At 40.2% G+C, this 21,497-nt stretch overlaps 2 protein-coding genes across 2 annotated transcripts in view; one reads left to right on the top strand and one right to left on the bottom strand.

Annotated features, from left to right (window-relative positions):
• Window positions 1-21,497, bottom strand: part of vwa11 (von Willebrand factor A domain containing 11) — a 50,119-nt gene that overhangs the window by 5,681 nt on the left and 22,941 nt on the right. The window contains exons 3-9 of the mRNA XM_071512551.1: window positions 3,582-3,774; window positions 2,721-2,857; window positions 2,378-2,522; window positions 2,043-2,136; window positions 1,410-1,538; window positions 465-648; window positions 128-297 (exon numbers count right to left, since the gene is read on the bottom strand). Of these exons, the coding sequence (XP_071368652.1) occupies window positions 128-297; window positions 465-648; window positions 1,410-1,538; window positions 2,043-2,136; window positions 2,378-2,522; window positions 2,721-2,857; window positions 3,582-3,774 (1,052 nt within the window). The remainder of the gene's footprint in view (window positions 1-127; window positions 298-464; window positions 649-1,409; window positions 1,539-2,042; window positions 2,137-2,377; window positions 2,523-2,720; window positions 2,858-3,581; window positions 3,775-21,497) is intronic.
• Window positions 8,928-14,306, top strand: LOC139638421 (prostaglandin D2 receptor 2-like). Its single transcript, XM_071512553.1, has 2 exons — window positions 8,928-9,067; window positions 12,524-14,306. The coding sequence occupies exon 2, from the start codon at window positions 12,531-12,533 to the stop codon at window positions 13,896-13,898; it is 1,368 nt and encodes a 455-aa protein (XP_071368654.1). The 5' UTR covers window positions 8,928-9,067; window positions 12,524-12,530; the 3' UTR covers window positions 13,899-14,306.

The following is a 21,497-nucleotide window of genomic DNA, read 5'->3' as shown; positions in this document are numbered from 1 at the left end:
TTTGGATTGAATTTCGGCTATCATGCATCACTGAAAGTAGTTGGAGTGTGACAAGAGTGCAATAGTATGTGGCTAAAGGGCACCTGTAGTGTCCTAAACATGATCGATAGGGTACAAGAGATCGTACCAGGGTCATTGAAGGGGACCAGAATGTACTCGGAGGGCTCGTCCTGTGTTCCTTTTTTGCTGTCAATGATTTCGTAAACAACGCTCCTGGCCTCTTCGATGTCGTCTGACATACTGCCTGTCGTGTCAATAACAAAACACAAGACGGAGGAACGGGCGATCCCCATCATTCTGTGAAAGAGAAGGTGAGATAGAAAAACAGAAGGACAGGTTAGACCTAATGTGCCTTTTCACTCTGGTCATTTGTGTTTCATCATATGTAATAGTAATTTCAGATTACCTTCTCTGGCACACACACACACACTGTATGGATATATTTTTGCGCCTGAACATTGTACCTCAGGAAGTCATTGTCCCCGGCGGCTCCCCGGATGTCCTCCAGCAGCTGCAGGCTGGCGGTGGTGGCTGCATTTACGGCAGCTGTGTGGAAGGCCTGGTTTGGGTGACGCTCATCTTTGTTGATGCCACCGCGAGGGACTACCGTGCTGGTCAGGTCAGATGCACCTCCATGGCTACATTTACCTGGCACAGGGCGGAAGGGAGGTTAGAGACACAGGACTCAATGTACTTTTCTGGGATAGATTGATTTGTTTGGCACAATTAAATCATGTGTTTGTCTTGTACTCCAGGGAAAGTAAAACATGTTTTTATTTTATATTTTACTTTAAAGTGATGTTGAACTTTGGTAATACCTGTTAATTTAACCTTTCAGTTGGGACAAGTGTAACACCGAAATCTGGTTGGAAGAATTTGTTCAAACTTAAAGATTTAATAACATAAAGAAAGCGATTCATTTAAGCATACATGAGCGACAGTACTAGTTTTTTTTATGTATTGTCAGAATCTGATTTGTTTGCGTTTGTTTATGTGCTAAAAGTGACCTATTTCGCCATACAATGCCAATAAGTACAAAGGAGAAAGAAAAAAACAAGTCTCCAACTGTCTCTACCGGAGCAACAAATAACAGAGAATGGACAATTTTGGGGTTCTACTATGGCCAGGAAGCTACACAACCCAAGGCACTACCAAAGTTCAACATCGCTCTAAGAGTCGCTGTGAATGACAGATGAGAGCGATAGTGGTGATGTGTTTTGTTTTATGGTTCAGTGTAATAACTGGATTACCACCAGGGGATACCACTGGCAGCAGCCACTGGCCCACGGAACATGCTTGCCATTGGTCCCCTTGTGTGATAATCCATGTGTGTTCATTGTGATTGTGGTGGAATGTGTGTGTACATATCTTCCAGAAGTATCTCATAGTGTTATGTATGTCATTGATACCTTTAGGTTTGGCACTGGAGAAGAGTCCCATGTAGCCTGAGGTGAGTTTCTTCTCCTTCAGAATGTTGGGAAGGATTGGGTTGGGGCATGTCCCACTGGCACAGTCACTACAGGTGGCAGTGTCAACATCTACAAAAAATGCAAACGGGATGCAGAGTAAACAAGAAATTCTACCTCAGACAAACCAGTTTCAGATAATGTTTTCTGGTCAGCAGAGCCATTTTATAGCCTTCAGAAAGCCACACAGGTTTCCTATAAAGAGAGAAAAACACATGTGCACACACTCTGCTCTTTGGTCCTCAGATATGCTCCATAGGTGGAGCTTTACCCAACCCATAATAATGGACATTATCTACTTTATGTTTATTACAACAATTCTACACAAACCCGCACACCCATTGACCTACACACACACAAACACTCTGCCCTTTAGAGAGCCTGTAAAACATCTAAGTGTGCCATAATTACAGGAGAGGTTAGGTGGTCACTATCTTTCACACCAAATAAAAGCTTCTCTTGCTTTACTTGTGCTTATTCTTATATTATAGGTCAACAGGACAAACAGACAATGAGATAGAAACAGCCGAAATATAGATCTCTCTCACTCATTCTCTCTCTCACTCACACACACACCTGCCAGGTTTTCCAGAGGAAGGTCTGGGCGTATGAGGTTGATGTATGGCTCTGTGTTTCCCAACTCCACCCAGTTACTGTGGCTGTAGAAGTCCTGACACACACACACATACAAAGAGTTTTTAATTTCATACTCGGCAATTTATGCACCCGGTAAAGTGAATCTAGAACTTTTCCTTCCCCGTCCTTCCCATTCCTCCCTCTCAGTCACGTTAAAACCAATTCTCCCCCATCGTTTTTTACATCCTTTCTATCCCTGTTTGTTATTCTATCTCTTCCCCCCATCTTTCCTTTCAGCCTCTCTACCCCAAGCTGTCTCCCTCCATCCTTCTCACCTGTAGGGTATGCAGGACTCTGCCCAGTGTTTCCCTAGCGGCCTGGAAGTTCTCATTGCGAAGGTTAGCCTTGATGCTGGCCACACCGTTTGTGATCAGGCGCCGTCCCTCCACGAAGGCCTCCGAGTTGAAGTGGTGTGGAGCACTGAAATATATACAGTATATTTTTACAGTTGATTAATTGGTCTATGGACAGTAAATTACATACATTTGTGCACAAGCCTTGGAACACATTTAATCCCATATCATCGTCTTTAGTTCTACCACTGAGCCACTCATAATTCTGTTCTATGCTATTCTATTGTTTCTGTTCTGTTCAGTTCTGTTTTCACCATTCTCCCACCTGTTGATAAAGTCACGGTCTATCAGTCCGTTCTGCACGTAGATCTCTTGCAGCGCCGAGCGGAACTTGGCGGCTGACACTTCTCCGGTTGCCGTGAAACCAAGACAGGCCTGGACCAGCTCCTCCGCAGAGTTACCCTGGGGTCAAAGGTCAAAAGGTTAGAGGTTAGAGTTCCAGTAACAGGCAATGCAGAGTGGTAAGATTATGCAACTAATGTTAGGTACACACACAAACTCAACGAGAAGAATGCCTCACTTGGAATGCCCAAAGATGATCTAGCACTTAAGACCCCGGGCTCTGGAGCCTATCCCTGCTGGTCTAGAAAAGAAGTTACTCCTGTGCGCCTCTACTACTCTGCCTTGCTCTCAGCCCTACTACTGTCTTACTAAAAAAAATACTAAGGAGAGTGCAGTGACTGCTCTCGCTTAAAAAATATGGCTAGGAATAAACTGCAAAGGGAGTGTTAATCAAGTACGCAGACATTCCTCTCTTTCTGACTGTCTTACACTTTCTATCCAGCATATTGTGTACCTTCTGTCCTATGCTAAGTGGAAACACTGGAGTGGGGAGGATTTGTATTCCTGTTGACACATGCACATGTACTTGCATGTACACACACACACACACACACACACACACATTCAAATTCAAAGCGATAATTTCCATTGTTCCATCTCACTTTTCTGTTTCCCATAATATGATTCACTGGATGATGAATTTAAAGGTGCTAGGAAATCCAGGCAAAATTATGGCACACATTTGACACACGTATGGATGAGTGTGTATGTGTGCATTTCTTGGTGTGTGTGTATTTGTTGTGTTTACATTTGTGCAGTGTACAGGTGTGTACTTTCTGCCTACCGTGGGATTGAACTCATGACCAGAGGCTTCAGCCACCGCCCGACACGTCTCCTTCACTTTTTGTAATAGAGCAGCTCCCGTAATGCTGACATGAGTGGACGCCCCACCCCCGATGGGGGCAAAGGCCATGGTGGGGCCTGATAGAGCCAAGGCCATCAGGGTGATGCCCAGCACTGGTGACATGATCGTGTGTCTGTAAAAAGTTGAGAGAAATTGATTAATAATCAGATGTCAGATTGATTAAATGACAAGTGATGGAAAATTACAATAACGATTCACTTCATTCTCGCTATCAATCTTCTTTCTCACACTGCCAAAGCTTCAGTGTTTTTTGATGCTATATTAAAAGATAGTACTGAAATCAGATTAATTTACAGTTGAATCAGACAATTAAAATCTTAGGACAATCCAAAGTCCTGAATGAAATGAGCATGTGAAATGAGAAAACGAAAGGTGAATGCTCAATGTTTGCAGATTATATTTTTATATGGTACTTAGTTTATGAGCTGTCCTTTCAGTCATTTATGGTCACATACATTCAAACATCAAAAGATTCTGCCTAGCCATAATCCAAAATTGCCACTATGTGAAGAAGGAAATCAATACATAACAAACAGCATAAACCTTCATTTTGATGTTAAGTCCAAGTCCCAAAGTTCCTCTCAGAAAATGGAAAAAAAGGAATTGTAGAGTAGAAAGGTAAAGTTACACATTTGTGTCCCTAAAGCACAAACTTGAAGAATGTACAGCTGTGCCCCTCCCAACCCAGAACATTCTTGCACTTTTTGCTTTGTCCTTTTGTTGCTATTCACATAGATTTCTCAATAAAGTGATAATGTAAATATTGGACTGAAAGACTGAAAGATTCTGGATAGTGGGCTCCACCTCTGATAAACAATACTGCAAACTACTTGCTTGAGTATGAAATAAATAAATAAACAAATATATATATATATATTTATATTTATTTATTTTTTTCATACTCAAGCAAGTAGTTTACAGTATTGTTTATCATGTGATATCATCTAAAAATAAATGTATAAATACAAAATAAAATAAATACAATTTGAAAAATAAAAAGTATACAAAATGCATATACAATGTAAACATAGAAAAATAGGCTGCTTAAGTTAACAGCAAAATAACGTTTTGTTTTAGAAGTTATTCTTAGCTAATCTCAAGTATGAAGTAATTTTGAGGTATATAGCAACAAAAGAAACACAATATCTGATCAAAGTAAACACTTTATATACACTTCAAATTAATTTTATGTAATGATATTATTACCTGATAAGTTTGCATGTTTTTTTATATATATTCTGATATATTTATATAATATTTTTTGGCTGGACCGCAACAGCGGGGCCAGCCCTATAAACGTGAATGTTTGTCACTCACTGACTGACTGACTGGACTGGACTACTAGGTTTTGACCTAGTCTTGTTATAATACCATCAACATCATCATCATCATAACTCTGAAAAAGTCTTGGAAACATATAACAGAACAGTTCCAAATGTCATAAGCAATGTTAAAAACTTGTGCCATACCTTGTTCATTAAATGAACTAAATTATGACTATGAAATACCATCATACCTTGAGGCTACTCAACTGTTATGAAATCCTCTCCCAATGACGCTCTGAGAAGTCTAGCGGGCAAGACCGCCCTGAAATCTACACCTGAATATATACGGCACACTCAGATAGGGAGGGGGGCAGGTGGAGACAGGAGGAGGTATGGATACGTTTCTGTGTGTGTGTATGCATGTGCGTGTGCTCATACTAATGATTAACTCCCCATGTTTTCCATTTAACGTCACCGTCGGTGGTACCGTCAATCATGTATATGTCAATGAATCACAGCTGGTATCATGCATCCATGGCTGTAGGTGTGTGTATAGTCATAATTTGATATATAAGAGAATTGTGATACTGTACAAATACACATTCTGAAATTGATCTTTTATTAGTTTAACCTAATGACAACCACACAATGACACAATGAAAGTTTATAATGCTCAGTAAGATTCAAACAAAGGAGTGGCAAGTTGAAATATGACTTGACACATTCTTCCCACCCCTCAGGAGAGGTGGAGGACTGGAGGGCAATGATTCCAACAGCGTGATGTAGACTTTGAGGTGTGTGCCATAATATTCACTTTATGTCAGCAGGCACATCAGTCGATAGGAATGGCAATTATGATAGGAAATTTGGTTTATTAATTATTTACAGCATGGTACTTAAAGGACGAATGGTAACTTAAGTCACTGGTGGACAAAATGATGACACTTTTACAGACTGGATCCTATATTTTAGAGATATGGGATGATGAACTACAGGTTTCTGCAAAATAGATATATAATAGTATATTGAATATGAACAAGTGGTATCGAAGTCTGTTATTGGGAACATGGTCCATTTCCCCATTAGATTTTATTTATTTATTTATTTGTTTGTTTTGGTACAGAATGGAATTATTTCCGAGGACAAGCACTTCATTCTCAGCTAAGCCTTATTGCAGTTTTTTTTTTATAATTGTTTACAAGCATTTTTCAATACTGAGTTCACCTTTTCCAAACTCTTCACACAGTTTGCACAACAGCATTCTATGTGGACTAAAAACAAAACTCTTGAAGTAATTTCTCACTCAAACTCACCACTAGCAAAATTGTATGTATCTACAGCCCATTTTGCAAATACATAGCCTACTGTTTTCAAAACTCCTAAAATTCAAGTTCAAAACCTACTGTAACATACAAATTCAAGTGGACAGTATAACTTGTGGTGATCTTTTTTTGTTAGAATATTTTTTAACTTTACAGTAAACTGCATCAATTTTACTGTATTACATTATTGGAATTTTTGTTTCCATTACATTACACTACATTTTCATTTTGTGTATTTTGTAATCACTGTATGCCAAAAAAACCTGGCAAAAACAAAATGCACTGAAGCCTTTACTGCAGCATTTCTATGACTTGTTCCTGTAGCATTTACTGTGGTACATTCTATAAAGAGCTGCCATTCTGATTTGTAATGGGAAGTTTGTAAAAAAAATAAAAAAATATATAATCTATACATTTTTTATACTGTGAACCAAAGGAAAAAAAGTACTTACTGTAAGCTAATTACAATAACAAAAGAAAAATATATACAAAAGAAAAACTACAGAGCACAAAATTATTTACTACTTCAAACACTGATATACAGCAAAATGATGCATCTGACTGTAATGCTTCCTGTTAGTGTTTTTTAGGTCATTGTGTTCTGACTGACAAAGTGTTGTTGTTATGCTGGTTTTTGATTTTGAGACACTGCAGTGTTTTATGGTGCGTTTTGGTCATGAAATGAACTGTTCTGCCAAGCTACATGTTGGTGCAGAGAACTGTATGAAGAGTTTTGAAAAGGTGAAGAAATTCTTGTAACCAATTGTAAAAAAAAATAAAAATAAAAATGAAACAGAAACTGTAAGGTGCCAGCCAAGTGACGCCAATGAACAGTTACTGGAATAAGGGCGGAAACGGTTTTACTGCCCTTACAGCTCCTTACAACGTTCTTGGACACACTCCTTTATGACTCCATCTTTATGATTTAGATGCCTTGCTGCACCCTATCCCATCTCCTCCCAGATTAACATGTCCAAAGACCACAGAGGGAGGGGAGGGATGTGAATGAGCGGGAAGGGGGGGGGGGGGGGGGGGGGGTAATGTGTTGGGAGGGGTATAGGGGAAAGGGCGGAAAGAGGAGGGTGAAAGGGAGGGATGGGTCAAGGGAAAGAAAAGCAGACGAGGGAAGAGCAAAGGAGTGTGAGAGGAGGAGAGCAACAAGGTGAGAGGAGGAGGGAAGGGGAGGAGAAGCAAGGGAGGAGAAACAACAACTCAGCCACACATCTTATAATCAGACTGGACGCTATCTGTGGATTAAAGCCCCCCGTGTGGGTCAGGTGTACAGTGACAGTCCAAAATATTAGGAATGTTTCCTGAAGGTGGAGCTGCACCTTGTTTTGCAAAGTCCATGTCTCAACTGACCCAAGGCTTGAAAATCTTCTTTTACCTGTCTACTTGCCTTCATCTATATCCTCCCTTCATGACTGAGGTGGATTTAGCTGATAAATAATGGTGAGAGAGTCCAGCTTCAGCCTTAGCTCACTTTTAATTTCATAGAAAGAGTAGATGTTCCTAAAGTTTTGTTTTTTCAAAATTACAGTCTAATTCACAAATTATGACACTTTCTGGTCTCTGATCTTTAAACATCTGTGACCTCTTCTGTGTTAAAGCGCAATAGTGGCATATTGAGGGAGAAAATGTTTAGAATAGAGTTCACCACTAGATGGTGACAGAAATGTTTGCAACCCCCAAGCAAAACAAAATGTTCCTCTCCCTACACTTCACTCCTACAGATACGGTTAATACGGCTAATTAGGTAAGCTTATATTCTGTCCTTATGGATAAAAGACAGGTAAGGACAGCTTTATTAAATTCCCAACAACAGAGGATATCAGTGTTATGTAAAATTTTTGAAAATGTATCTGTATTGGTTATGTCAAAAAGATGGACTATATTGTGTTGATGCAGTGCAAGGTTATCGTGAACCAAAACTAATATGAAAACTAAGTGTTAAAAATAAAAGGGAGTCCCTGTGAAAAAACTAAAACTGAACTAAAACTATCTTGTAAAGCTAACTAAAATAAAATAAAAATATAGGTGAAATGTTTTTTTTTCATTTTCATCTTTCATTCTCAAGAATTTGGGGTGAAGAATTTGGGCTATTTTGACATTGAACAATGAATGTAAATACATTTTTAAAATAATGTATGATTTATTGTTTGTATTACACAATACCTGCGGCAAACACACAAAATACCTGTTCTGAACTTCTAGTTATACCTAATACCCCTACCAAAAATACAGTAGTAAACATCTGTAAAATAAAAATAAAAACTAAACAAAAATACCAAACCCACACCGAAAACTAACTAAAACTAAACTGACATTGAAATAAAAACTGAAAACTATATAAAAATAAAGACTTCTGAAAAATCCCAAACTAACCCTGATGCAGTGTGTGATGGGAACAAGTTCACACAAGTCTAGATTTGGAATGATGATCTGTCACACATGACAGACGCTGAAATCCAATCGAAGCCTTTGTTTACACATATCATATTTCTGTTCCGTATTCTGCTGCTTCTCTCTATCTCCCTATACCTGTTTGAATCTATTTTCAAGTCCATTCAAATTGACACAAATGCTCACACACTCATCAGCCAGCTTGTCAGCATATGGGGCGGGGCAAAGGGGTTGAGTGGGGTTAGGGGTGGTGTGTTCTGCAACTGTCTCCAACAGAGCAGAGAGGTGTAGAAAGTGACAGAACTGGAGGGATGAGTGTCTGTGACCGTAAGAGAAAGCGTAAGGGAGAACAGGAATTTGAACTGAAAGTTTTTTTTGCTTTCTCTCTGCTCTGTGAGTGCAAACCAACATCTTGGTGAGTGCTACCTCAACTTCTAAATTAATTCACGCTGCTTAGTTCACCAGAGGAAGAATGTAGTTGTGATCACATTAGCAATAAGTTGAAGTCCGCCGTCTTTCTGTGTGTCCGATGAACTATGACTATTACAGTATCCCTGTCATTGCATGCTATGATAATATTGACTTTTCATGGTCTATTTTGCTCTGCTGAGTGGGCCTTAATGAAGCCAGCAGTAAAAGTCTTCCCTTTATTAGGCTGTTGTTAACATATCAGTTCCTTGTTCCTGTTCCTATGCAGCACATAGAAACTTTGTTAACAAAAGTGCTGTAGTCATACTGGCATTGGCACTGACCCACTTTTAAAGGCTACTGGCAGGGTTAGATGTGGGTTTCTGCATACAGCTCTCCGACACAAACAGGACCCCACTCGCTACCAGTATTCCAATTGGAAACAAACTGTACCATAACCATAGTAGGGCCAATAAAGGTACAGAATGATACTGAGGCAATGGGTAAAGCCTCAATAACATTATTATGTTGTTACACAACATTAGGAAGTCACAATAGAATTTGGTATAACAACAGGAATAGTTATGATAGCGTGTACATTTTTAATGAGCATGAATATTTAAATGTATACCAAATGTCAAAAGCATCCAAACAACAACAGAGCAAACCAATAAGGAGGGAGTACAGTGTGAAAGACAAAGAGAGGTTCAGATGTAATTGTAATTTTTATGTCAACAATAATATTTGTGTGAGTGTGAGTGTGTGTGTGTGTGTGTGTGTGTGTGTGTGTCTACGAACAGTAGCCTAAGTTCCCCAGCAGCCCCAGATCTTAGGCAGATACAATAATTAATGGAATTTCTTATATAGCACTTAATTACATTAAATGCACTGCTGGCTCACATTTACACATTAATAAAGCCAGTGCAGTGACCCATGATGCAAGGACAGAACTCTATGTGGGTAGAAATTTGATCATGAGGAGGAAGTGTGATAATAAAACGTGAAGCTGCACTGTCTGATAAACCTTGCAGGTTCAATAGTTTGGTAGTGACAGACAATTTTAGTTATTTATAACAGTTGTGCCATTGAGTGGGTCACTTTGCCCTTTAATTCATCTGAATGATCATCGTTGCCAGGAGACGTCTGCTTCTCAGATTGTGTTAGACAGGTTTTCTTTGATTTAAAAGGCAGAACCTATATTAATAACAATACATCCATAACTCCAAATACATTGCAATTACTTTGTAAGAAACTGCAACCACTGATTTATGGCCATACTACAGTACTGTGCAAAAAAAAAAAAAAATCTGTAAAGCGAAGATGCTTTCAACAACAATGAAATGAAAAGTTTCTAAATATAAAAGAAATACTATAAAGAGCAGTCTACTGACACTAATGCAGAAAATAAATAAATAATCATCTAAGACAAAATGTATATAAAACATCTAGGGTGCCTAAGACCTTTGCAAGGTTCTATATATTCAAGTCACATATTATTTATCACTTGCATCTGTACCATAAACAGTTGAAACACACCAAGAAGACCACTCTCTCATAGGAGAAACTTCACCAAACTCTCCAGTGGGAGTGTGAAAATGGTCACGTCAGTGTTGCATCATGGGTGAATTTGCTCACACATGAGGTCTGGGTCTTCATGTGCAGACATGGCACTGTATTTATTTTGTCTGGGGAGTCAGCATCAAGTGCTGTGACTACTACACTAAGTATGTGTGTTGGTGTTGGTGTACGTGTGTATGAGTGCATATGGATATGTGTTGTGTGATTTAACACAATTCATTGCCCCCATACAAATGTAAACACATAAGCATTATTACTGAAAAAGGCATAGCATTAAGTCATTATCTCAACAACAAAAAAAGCATTGCATCACTCCCACCCTGACAGTAGCATGTCGTTGTCTTCTTGGCTTCGCTAACACTCCCTGACAATTGTCTAAGCATGTGCAGTTGCCCAAGAGCTGGTATGTGGCTAGGCCATGGGAACAGGCTTTGACATGCTGCTTCCGCTGATGGGGAACAGGACATTCTGCAGCCCAGGAAAAAAGATTCAAGACAATCTAGCTTTTTTTTTGTTTATTTTGTTTGTTTTGTTTTTTCCTTTTTTTTTTAAAGAACAAGGGACAAAACAAAAACTGTGTGCCAATGTGATATATACAGTATAATAGTGTTATTGTGTGAGATTGGGTTCACACCTACCAGCTGGTATGTTAGGAAGTTGCCCTTGGCCTTTGTCGAGTGCAGTCTATGTGTAGCCGAAGGACAGTCATTCAGTTGCCTTGTCATCATACTACTTCTACGGCTGTAGAGCAGGATATCATACATTAAGTGCAACTTTCGTTGCACTTGTTATTATTGGCTGCTTGTATAATTGAAGATCTAATAATTTTAGCCTAATATCCTATTGTACTCATTATGAGCCACACTGGATTGACTTAAAATGAGAGTCAACTGATGTCTAAAATGCCTCAGTGTCAGCTAAATATCTAAAATGAAAAGGCAATATTATTGTATCAGCAGCTTGCAGCAGTGCTGATTTGCGGTTAGTGGACTAACTTTGACAGTACAGACAGAAATAATACTTCAACATAATTAATTATCTTGACTCATGTCAGTGATATTGTTTATTTAATGCTTACTATCATCAGCTTAATTACCTAATTAAGATAAGATCTTCTTTCCACATTATCCAAGGCAGTAAAGCGAATTTGCAAGTGATTCATAAATGATTAACAAGGGAGACAATTACGCTGTTTGTTTGATTTAGTCATATAAAGAGGGATGGGGTATTGAGTGGAGATTTGTCTGCTGTCTGCAGGCAAGAACACATCCAGTATCAATATCATCATCGTTATCATCATATCAGCATCATGGTATTACGATTTACATGGGTAAATTGGACCTCACCACAAAATCACTTTCGATCAAGAAGAAGCACGTATACCAATACTTCTTGTTGTAATCAGTTTTCCATTGTGGTCATTCAGTGTGCACGTCATATGCATGCATAGCTGGGTCTATTTGACTGTATCGTACATACTGTAGGCTTCTTGTATGGCAGTTGAGAAGTGACAAAATTCAAATACAATCATGAAATAGAATTGCAATTTCAGTTCCCATATATGACAGCATAATTATAATAATAATCCAAATTTAATTTTCATTTACATGTTTGAAAAAGCATTATTACTGCCAAAATGAAAATGAAACTGAAAACTTTGCACTCCAAAGCATAACTGTGCCATATTTAAAATGAAATTGAAGTGAAAACGTGAAAATGTCTTTACACCAATATACAGGTTTGCCTCTCTTCTCTCTTATCTTCTCTCTCCCTCCCTCTCATTCTTGTTCTTCTTCTTCCTGCTCTTCTGCTTCTCGGCCTCCTCTTTTAGCTCTTTGAACTCTTGGTGCGTTTCACATAACACCACTCTCCTCTTTTCTCTCAGAGCACTGATGCCAAACATCACGGGGGGGCTGTTCTGTCCCCTGCTACAGAATATGCAGGCGCACTCCCTCAACAACAACACAAAGGCCAATATGGTGGTGGTGTGCATCCATGGCCTGGTCTCCTGCCTGGGCATTCTGGAGAACGCCCTGATCCTCTGGGTGGTGGGTTTCCGCCTGCACCGCCGCACCGTGGCCTCTGTCTGGGTGCTCAACCTGGCTATGTCCGACTTCCTGGCCACCCTGACGCTCCCCCTCTTCACCCACTACCTCCACTCCTCCCATAGCTGGGAACTGGGTGGCCCACTTTGCTCGGCCCAGGCTTCCGTCTTCTTCCTGAACATGTTTGTGTCGGCCTTCCTGCTGGCAGCCATTTCTCTGGACCGCTGCCTTCTGGTAGCCAAGCCAGTGTGGAGCCAGAATCATCGGTCAGTGGCAGGAGCGTGGAAGGTGTGCGTATTGGGTTGGTTGTGGGCTGCAATTAATGCATTTCCTTACTTCATGTTCCGGTCAGTGACCAAGAAGGCGGATGGGAGAAAACTGTGCTATCACCATTTTGCCTTGTATTCATCTGCTCAAGACACGCTGGACAGGGACTGTAAGGTGCGGCAGGCAGCAACAGCCATCTCCAAGCTGTTGCTAGCATTCTTGGTCCCCCTGGTGGTGATTGCAGGGAGCTACATCCTATTTGGTCTCAGTCTAAGAAACAGGAGGAGAAAGAGGAAGCAGAGCGTGCACAGGCTAAATGGAGCACTGCTTGCGCCAAACACAGAAGGGGCGTCAAGAACTCCAAATACCCCTGGGACCACAAAAACTAAAAATATCTTGCTTCAGCCTCTAGCCTCCAAACGAACTTTGCCCCTGACACCTACTTCCTTGTTCCCAACCACCTTGTCTAACCAGATCAATCAGGGCCTGTTGTCCCAGAGCTTCACCAAGATGGTGACGTCTGTGATTGCAGCATTTGCACTGTGCTGGGCTCCCTACCATGTCTTCTGCATGATCGAGGTGGCAGCCCAGTACCGGCCCTGGTGTCTGTCTTGGGTGGAGGTGGGGCTGCCCATAGCCACAACATTTGCATTCCTGAACCCAGTGCTGAACCCCATTCTGTACGCCTTCAGCTGCCCGCACTTCTGTGTGAGGATACGACAGAGTCTAGGTGCATTGTTTGAAGGACTAGTAGAGGAGGGAGGAGGAGGGATAACGCTGGTCCCAGGGAGGAGTAAGAGGAGGAGGAGGGGGAGCTCAGCAACTCCAGCGTCCCCAAACAGTCTAGCCCCCTCCACACCCTCTTCCCCCAACTTTCAACGTAGCCTCAAAGCCAGTGACATGGAAGAGGCAGGACAAGAGGAGAAAAATAGGATGCCGCATGTCTGAAAGTTTCAAAATATTGGATTTACAGCTTTATGTTTGATTTAGTGGAAGACTGAGGCATGATGTAACTGTAACCGAGCCAGATATTTGTCTATAAGACTTAATTATATTAATGACTAATTTAATGAAAGCCACTGTTGCTTCAGTTAAATCTTGCAAGCTTGTCACTTGATCACTTTGGAATTAAAGTGAAAAGCATTTGGAACAGACAGAAGTTAGTGGTCTGGTGACACTGACACTGATATTTTTGCTTGAATGAAGCCAAAATATTTTGCACAGTATTTAATGGCTTCAGTCACTGTTGTTACTGAAAATCATATTTTTTTCTCATTTGGTTATTTGAATATTTTGTCCACCATGTGCCATTGTGCTTGTGTGCAACTGTATCCAGTATATTTACATTTAAGAAATAAACCACAAATGTTCATTATGTCCACTGACTAATCTCATGTAATCACTACATTAGCCTATATCCTGATTTCCCAATCAGAAATTCCTCCATTTTTCCCTTTGACACAGTCAAATGTAATTATGATCGTAAAAAGAAGAGCAGCAAACTGCTTTTTGCTTCGGCATCTGCATACACATTTCAACCACCAGAGAGCAGCCTAATAATGATTATGTAGACTGACAGATTATGCTTTTCAGGTCCTGTAATTCAGGACCATTCAAAGTCCAACGATTGAACTTCTGACCACCTTTCTGTGTGATTGTATTTTACAATTTATGATATACATTATGATTCCCTGTCTCAACACTGCCACTCCAATTGTCTGCCTGCACCACACACAGTCAGGCACGCACGTACACACGCATGCACGCACACACACACACACACACACACACACACACACACAGGGTGAGGTGTAATGTAGGCCACAGCAGTGTGGGATTACCATGGAGGTAGTTGTAATTTAGAGAGAATATTAGAGAGTGAAGATCCAGAATATAAAGAGAGAGCAGGATTAAACCTAACGGGTCAGACTGACATACACAGTTCCACTTTCCTCTCAGCCATGCAGTTCCGACAGATTATCCTCCTCTCTCTCTCCCTCCCTCCCTTCCAGTCTCTCTCTCTTCTCTCGCTCCCTCTCCAGTCCTCTATCTCTCTCTACCCCATGTCTTTGTGACTGTTCAATAAGCCGTCTCTCTCTCTCTCTCTCTCTCTCTCTCTCTCTCTCTCTCTCTCTCTCTCTCTCTCTCTCTCTCTCTCTCTCTCTCTCTCTCTCTCTATCACCTTTTGCCTTTCCGTGGCTCAATTTCTTGCCTAAGGCACATATAAAACAAAAAAAAAGTGGCAGAGCAAACAAGGGGAAGACTTACAGTGAAGTGATGTGCAAAGAGACCAAGCGGCAGAGGTGAGAAGAGAGGAAGGAGGGAAGAAACCATGCCAAAGGATCCTTGCCAACCTGTCTCCTGTGTACATGACACTGGGGGGTGACTGGAGGGACGGGGTTACAGTTTAACACTGTTTATTTTAGGAGTCTAAGATAGGACCAACAATACGTCAAAAGAGGGCAAATATAATTATGTCTTACTATTTGCTTGTTTGATTTAGAAAATCCAACAGAAAGTGGGTCTGAGGAAAGTTATAGAGTGACATTTTGAAAGGTGAGATACTGATTTTCAGTTCTAAAAAGCTGTCAGTTTACTGTTTTCTAGTGTTAAACAGTATATTACATGACATACATGACATGCATGACGTGTGGCTGACATAGAAGCCACACTGGGGCGTATTACACTCAGAAAATACATTTTACATTTTATATTTCAGATGGCATTAAAGCTCCTCCTTGCTTTCAGCGTCTCCTGCTATACCTGGCATACCATCAGATGGTCTGTCTGAAGAGATACTAATGGAATGATGCAGAAGTAGCAAACATTAGAGGTATATTGACTGACAACTGAAAAGCGAGAAATGTGGATAAAGAAGAGATAGTGGAATAGCAGGACAATTAGTAAGGGCATCGACAGGATTAGGTTTTGAGAATGATAAAACCAGAGAGGTTACAGTCATTGCAAAAAATCAGCAGGTATAGATGAGAGATAAGGAAAGGATGAGAGAGAGAAAGAAACAGTGAAAGAAAGAGAGAGAGAGAGTAGGTAGAGGGAGGGGCGGTAAGTATTGCTTTAAAAGGGTTTAATGCACTGCTCTACTTATAGCTGACAGATGCTGACTAGAGAATTAAGGTTGAGTCGTGCGTCAGTGATTTTCTTTTGACCATCATGCACTCAGGCACACACAATTGCATACATACAGTACACACATGCACATACACACTGGACAAAGTGGTGTGTGTGTGTGTGCAAACATGCATATAAACAGGAAAGATTTATGTTGCATCTATTCAGTCAGTGCAATTTCATCTAAACAGATCAAACATAACTGGGCACAGTGTGTATCCAGATATGTATGTGCAAGATGTATACTTAGGATACTTAGGAAGAGTCTAACAAGATTTAGATTTACTTGGTTCATGTCAGGCTTGGGGTTAACTCACTTTCCATTCAACAGATCCAACTGGAGTTGGATCTGTTGAATGGAATTAAAAAGACATTTCAGAAGAAGGTTAATATATTTCATCTATAAAGAAATGATTGAGAATTAATGCTCCATCATTATCATGTGAACTGTCGTTTCACTTTTCATTGTGAATTGAGGGAACTGGAAGCAAAGTGACTCACCCTGATTCATACTGTAGCTGTTTGAAAAAGCTGTACTGTCGCGGTTGGGGAATTAAATAGGCAATCGCTACAATATGATTCATGCATTGGCCTTATTGAATCACATCTGAGCACAAATTAACTCTGGTGACAAACTTGCTGATAAAAGATCATTTGAGGCTGGACCCAGAATCAACTTTTTGAGTTGGTAAATGCCAGAGCCATACACCCCTGGTCTTCAGGATACCAAAAAAAAATAATAATAATAATTCAAATTTCTACAGAAATCCTGTTAGAGAACTCACCTCTTGCTGTCAGATCCACAGAACCAGGCACTCCTTCTTCTACCTAAAAGTTACCTAATGGTTTTTCCAAGTCTGAGGGAGAGAAATTTATGCAAAACAATTCTGCAGCTTTGTCAATACGCATGCAGCAGCATGTGATTTTATTTGCCTTGACTTGTTAAGTACTTTGATTCACTACTGAGGAAGTAGGAGTGACCCTGGTTTGACGTGATGTTTAATTTCCTGCGTCTACTGGGGGGGAAGTTCAATATTCTGAAAGTCTTCCAAATTCTTATGAAAACATAAGACTGCATAGGTTTTCATTGTTTTGCGCGTGAAATCCCCCAAAGATGAATCATTATATTTTCTTGGTAGATTTTATATACAGATTACTGATTGCTATAGTGTTTATTTTACATAGTGGTAGGTTGTTCTTTCACATGGTTGCAAACTGTCAAACTGTTGGGGACTAAATACAGCCTTCTTAAAGTATATTGCTTGGTACAAAGTGTGCAAAAGCATGGATAAAATACACACACGCACGCATGCGCACACACACACACACACACACACACACACACACACACACACACAGCAAGCAGCCCTCTGTCTCTGTGTTACACAGCCCTCCTAGATCTATGTGCATATGTTTAACACATTGGTCATGTAGCAGTAGCACTGAATTGGGAAGTAAGAGGTCACAGGAGAGGATTACAGTGATGTAATTACAAAAAATACAGAATATTTAATGTAAAATGTTACAGCTAACAAAAAGTAATCGATTTAGATTACAGTTTGAATAATGGAGCGGTTTACCTGTTGGACTGTGCAACAATGTAGGGGGAAATGTAGTCAGCTACTGTACAGTAGTGGTTCCCAAAGTGAGAACCACTGCCTCTTGGGGGTTAGGGTTAGGTCAAAGGCATCACTGCTCCTGCCCCACCTACAGTATAGAAAGTAATGCAATTGTACACTAAATCATATCTAACGAGAAAACTCTTCTCAGATGGGCTTCCTTAGTGCAAAATCTGATCAAATAGGGGTCTCTGCTCTAATACATATATGTATGGGAGCCCCTGAGTATTATATTTTTTTGAGTGACCAGTGGCGGTTCATTAATGCGGGGCGCTTGGGCACCGCCCCCTCCAACTAGAGAAGAAATTCTAACATGTTAAACATAAATGAATTAGATAATGCAAAATAATTATAAAATAAAAAATGTTTACTCGTACAATGCACCTGGTAGTCTGTCAGTGCCTGTCATCATTCATTAAAAATTGGTTCCAAATTGTATCTGTGTGAATACATACTTCATGTGTGAAGGTCGCCGGCCTGAGGCTGCTCTCTAATTGGTTGCTTCAGATTTTCGACGGGACGCAGCTGTCTGCTCCCCAGACACTCCCACTTTTATTGGCAGCGAATTGAGCGAACTACAGGAAAAGCAACCAACAGAGGGAGAGCAGATCTCCCTGTCTGTCACCAGAGCGCTGTTTGATGCTGATATCAGGTCTGAATAAAATGTCAGCTGCTTGGTGTGAAGCTTTTCCTGTAGTTCACTCAATTTTGTAAAAAGTAGCCTACACTGTCCGCCCAGCCCTAGGTTAGATTGCTAGTTGGTTTGGTGGCAGCCCACTCGCACCTGTGGATATGTGCTTCCATTGATTTTATTGCCTCCATCATTTATTTAAAATATATGTTAAGAGTTTTCCTATAATAATTAAATCGCCAATTAGGAAATATGACTTAATTTCGCTATATTAAACTAAGATTGAATTTATAATTTAGACTAATACGTAGTAGTAGTTTGTATTGTCGTTTATGTTTTGTCAATCAATGACAGCCATATAGTCCCACCCCACTCAATCGGCCGATTACTGGCCGCCACTGTTTGTGACCATCATATATGTAGGGTGAGTGTTGTGTGTGTGTGCATGTGTATCTTCATGCATGCATTGTGCGCATGTGCGTGCCATTGTACAGGCCCATATCGTGAATGTAATAAACAATGGAAAGCACTATAAAGTGCAGAGGATTGAGGACAAGCCTACATCAGGATCAGAACAGAAGAGATCAGAGAGAGAGACAGAGAGAAAATAAATACGGGATTATTGGAGATGTCACATACATAGATAGAAAATAGTGTCAAGCTCAAAAAAGACAAGATGTGCGCCCAACTGTTACTGACAGACTTTGTTTTGGAGCCATAATAGTTGTGTTTCAGGAGCAGGAGTCTGTTTCACAAAACAAGTTCAACAAATCATAGTCAATCCTGGCAAACTGGTCTCATGAAGTTGGTTATCAACTTGCTCTGTCAACTCAGGATTTTCCAATCCAGCTATGAATGCAGTCAAATAACAGGGGCGGGGTTTGTATAACCAATCACATGCAACATGGACAGATCCAGAATAGTGTTTTTAAGATAAGATGAAACTTTATTGTTTTTTTATTTATATCCCTGTGGGGAGATTACATTGATGCAGCAGCAAAAAGTAATAGGATTCAGTGAGGAAAAGGAAATAGAATATAAGCACACAACTAGAATATAGAATTAAGCAATATAAATTGTATAAAATAATAAAACAATTTTTCAGGTCCGCAAAATTAATGATTTCCTAGAAAGGAAGTGGAAAGAACCATGACATTAGAGTTCAATAGTTGGTAAGTGCTTCATTTATTTTGTGGTTTCCAAGAAAGAAGAATGAAATGATGTAGTCGTTTTATAGAAAACTGAAGCAGTCAGTTTGGAGCTGATAAGGAACTGTACATTTCTAAAAGACTTTCCAGGAAAGAACTGCAAAAATAAAAACTATTTCTAGGAAAAATGAGAGGCAGAGGTGGATTTGGTCATTCATATAATTATATATATGAAATTAGAGGAATAAGTTAGTTTTTGTACCAACTCCACCACTGAAGAAATTAACAGTTCCTTCCTAGGAAATTATTAGGAAATTATTAGGAAATTATTAGGAAATTACAGAAAATTAAGCGTTACCCAATAACGCAATAGACAAATAATGTAATAATGGGTTATGTAAACAAATGCTGCCAAAAATTTCAACACATGAAGTAGACTGTAAAAGTGGGATGTATGGGAAAGAAATGGATTACCAACATTTATGTTTTTCTCTCAAGAAGAACAAATGGAGCTTTAGCGAAGGTTCAGTCATGAAGACTATCTTTTGCATGCTTATGCTGTAGTTTTACTTCTCATTCCATACTGCCATTCACTTCTCTCACGCATGCTCACTCATTATTTCCTTGCTGTCTTTTCCCGGGCTGTCAATTGAGATATCAGCTGTTCACATCAGCTGGTCACATCTATCCCATAGCACAGCGACACACCTCTATTGTTAGCCTATCATTTTGCTGCTGTCTTTTTAAATATGTCTCTCTCTCCACTGTAGTCCATCCATGCTGCTGTTATGCGCACCCCTCCACCTCCCCGTCTCCGCCCAGTCTTCGCAGATTCATCAGCTTCATCAGCTTCTTCACTCATCAACCTCACCAGCTATCAGTTTCAGCAGAAGTCATCAGCCACCACCACCAGTGTCTGGACTCCACGGGGGGATTTATCTTGCTGCTGCTCAGGGCTGGTGCCCCTCGATTTCAAAATCTCCCTGTAGAGTCTAAGCGCCAAAGACTCTTGTTAAGTCCTAATTCTCACCAAATCATCTGTTATAATAAACTATTATCTTTACTTCATTCACTTGTCTCTCCTGATTGAAACTATTATAATGAATAAATATGAGCAATATGAAAACACTGCAACAATGAAAAGTAACGCTGCTGCCAAAGCTAGAGAGGACTGCTGGACGAAAATTGCAGATTGTGTAAATACCTAAATAAACAGGCTTATCACTGCCCCATCATTAAGGCACAGTATTCATACTTTTCATTGATACAATATGTTGTCGCATTTCATTCATTATTGATAACTATAGTCAACTAATGTAAGCTACCTGGTATTTGTTAGAAGCCCTCTTCACCCACTAATCTCGCTTCGTGAGGACAGACAGGACCACACCTTAACTCCACCGCTGTCTGTCATTAAACCTTTGTAAGCCAGTCTGCCCTACAAACCTGTCTGCCATGCCCATCCCTCCCGCTTTGTTCTCTCTCTCCTCTTTCCCAGGGTTCCCATGGGGGGTCGGTCGTGCCTGGGAGCTAAGGTGGATCCTTCACCAGCACTTTCGCCAAGCCACAGTCAACACAGTTCAGATACTATCTCACTTCATCAAGATACAGCAACTTTACCATCCTAATCTTATTTGGTGTCATTAAACATCCTAAAATTACATTCAGTTGATGGTGTAGTCATTTGTATACCCTTATAGACAACATTGTATGCAAACATTGTATGCCTTTTTTGGAATAAAGTAATTCTTGCAAGTTAAGGCAGTGTGCAGGACTTGTTTTCCTATTTGTCAAAGGGATTCCTGTTAAAGTCACAACTAAAGAGGAGACAGTCAAGCCACAGAAACGGATGCCAGAGTAAATTACACACATCTTGTGTACTGTGTAGCATAAACACACACACACACACACACACACACACACACACACACACACACTCACACTCACACACACACAGCTCATGTCCCATGGGATGAATGGCTGATGGAAGCAGAGGTAGATAATACAGATTTAACACAAA

The sequence above is a fragment of the Centroberyx affinis genome, unplaced genomic scaffold, assembly GCF_046629955.1.
Source record: "Centroberyx affinis isolate AG114_WGS23_722 - 3 ecotype Tasmania unplaced genomic scaffold, CSIRO-AGI_Caff_v1 ptg006348l_1, whole genome shotgun sequence".
Classification (NCBI taxonomy): domain Eukaryota; kingdom Metazoa; phylum Chordata; class Actinopteri; order Beryciformes; family Berycidae; genus Centroberyx; species Centroberyx affinis.
The sequence above is the reverse complement of the archived record's forward strand: the minus strand, read 5'-3'. Positions and strand labels throughout refer to the sequence as shown.

Coding starts and splice junctions, on each gene's coding strand:
- LOC139638421 (XM_071512553.1), top strand. CDS start 12,531: ATGCCAAACATCACGGGGGGGCTGTTCTGTCCCCTGCTACAGAATATG.